The sequence below is a fragment of the Apaloderma vittatum genome, unplaced genomic scaffold (assembly GCF_000703405.1).
Source record: "Apaloderma vittatum isolate BGI_N311 unplaced genomic scaffold, ASM70340v1 scaffold27308, whole genome shotgun sequence".
Classification (NCBI taxonomy): domain Eukaryota; kingdom Metazoa; phylum Chordata; class Aves; order Trogoniformes; family Trogonidae; genus Apaloderma; species Apaloderma vittatum.
This window is the reverse complement of record NW_009731676.1, coordinates 12074-13902: the sequence shown is the minus strand read 5'-3', so window position 1 is coordinate 13902 and position 1829 is coordinate 12074. Positions and strand designations below refer to the sequence as shown.

Here is a 1829-nt window from a genome sequence, read left to right as displayed (position 1 = left end):
CCGGTGGCAGACGTACAGAGGAAAGCCGATAAAAAGTCAATTCCACTTAACTGAGTGGCTGCTAACTAAATATTTTGGGGGCCAGAGCCTTCCCAGATAGCAGCTGGAACATCTCTGCTCCGGAACTGAGACATCAAGCGAGCGTGGCATCGACGGCTGAGATAAGAGACGGTCGTGACGGCTGGGGGGGCGGGGGAGGCCGACCAGGCCTTTTTTGGCCCCTGCCACCATCAGCACCAGCTCTTCAAGATGGGAAATGGGAACGGTGCGGGAAGAGTTCATGGAGCAAACAAGGCCAGTACTAAAACACCTGCTTCACAGAGAGAAAGCCATGATTTGATTTCGGCCCTTGTCCCCTGAGACCCCACTAAGGAGTGGTGTGAGAGTTACTTGCTTGGCACGGGGCAATAGCATGAGATTTTGCAGCCTCAGCCTCCGCCAGCTGCAGACGTTTCTCATGCCAGTGGGGGACCAGCCCCTGCTACAGAGCCTGCTCCAAGTCTCAAACATTCAGAAAGTTTCGAGGGTTGAGGCTCACCAAAAGCATTTTCAAAAAGTCGACCAGATCCTGTGTGGGCTCATTGGGGTGGCAGTGCTGTTTCTGCCTGAAACTGCCAGCTCCCGCCGTCATGTTCATGCTCCTGTTTTCCAGTCCAGAGGTGTTTCTGCATTGGGAAGGACTTCAGAATTCAAAACATATACACAACAGTTCTCTAAATGCTGCACCACGTAATGCAATCTTGCTGTACGAAAGGCACTCAGAAACACGGTGGCATCACCCCGTGTCGGGAGGAGTCGAACGAGCTCTCCTATCGCTCCTGCTCAGCACACCAGGACAGCTTTTGGTTCTCTTCCCTGCACTGCCCACATCAGTGCTGCTCTGGGGTCGGTTGCGTTGCACGGGCGTACGCTGCAGGAGAACACAAGCAATCAAAAGTTGCCTTTCTCGGGCCCAATACTCAGTCTTTAGACTATGTTTGAGGCCAACTTGTAGCGGACTGGATCAGTGCTTAAGGCACCTACTATAAAGTAATTCTCCAACAGTTTGATTAATAGTGTCATAGTCATAGCTTCAGTTCAGGTTCAACCTTTTTAATGTTTTATTATTTTACAGAGTCATAAATCAGGACAGCAGGAAAAGACAGATATAGGAATGTCCCTGTCCCCGCATCTGCTCATGAAGACGATGGGTCACGGGATAATGGTTTCCAGGGTTGGGGCAGCTGATATTAGAAAATCCACCAGAGAGGAGTTTGTAACAGAGCCAGCGACGCCCCGAGGAAGGAAGAGGAAGCTGGAAGCCAGTCAGTGTGTCCTACAGGGCTGGAGTACTGGTGAGCGAAGGAGCAGGTTGGGGCTCCCAGGTTGTGAGCCGAGGCGAGATGTCTCCTTGCAGACTGCGAGAGGCAAAGGCAGGCCCTGCGGCTCTGCCATCCACCCCGGCGTAAAGCAAATGAGTCGTTCCTGTCCTTTCTGCATCAAGCTCACCACACAGGTCCTTAATGAGCTCGGTGATGGAATACAGCTCCATATCGTCATCAGGGACTGCAGCTTCAAGGAAGAGAAGCCAAGTCATGTAGGGCCGGTGCAGACTTCAAGGAGGAGAAAGCAAGAGCTTTGCGGTTCAGTTTGTGGGAAATGATATAGATGATACAGATGGAAGAAAGTACGGAGACGTTTTTATGAGATTAAAAGAATAAGAGCGGTAAGTGTAGAGGTTCAATCTCTGATGAAGCTGATGGAGAGACTGTGGGAACATGAACTTAAACAGGAAGGGGAAGGACCAGAGGTGGTGATCTCGAAGCTTGACTTGTTAGGAAGGAGGGATG

General features: G+C 51.1%; 1 protein-coding gene across 1 annotated transcript; it reads right to left on the bottom strand.

Moving 5' to 3' along the window:
- Nucleotides 1–36: 36 nt before the first annotated feature.
- LOC104278346 (chromosome unknown open reading frame, human C16orf47) lies at nucleotides 37–1531 on the bottom strand. Its single transcript, XM_009875291.1, has 2 exons — nucleotides 1489–1531; nucleotides 37–242 (listed from the first exon to the last, which is right to left on the bottom strand). The coding sequence occupies exons 1-2, from the start codon at nucleotides 1529–1531 to the stop codon at nucleotides 37–39; spliced, it is 249 nt and encodes an 82-aa protein (XP_009873593.1).
- Between the last annotated feature and the right edge of the window lie 298 nt (nucleotides 1532–1829).

Bases quoted from the DNA above. Each gene is read 5' to 3' on its own strand.
- LOC104278346 (XM_009875291.1), bottom strand. From the start codon at position 1,531: ATGGAGCTGTATTCCATCACCGAGCTCATTAAGGACCTGTGTG. The intron at 243-1,488 runs GTGAGCTTGATG...CCCATCTTGAAG, and splicing joins GCTCATTAAGGACCTGTGTG to AGCTGGTGCTGATGGTGGCA.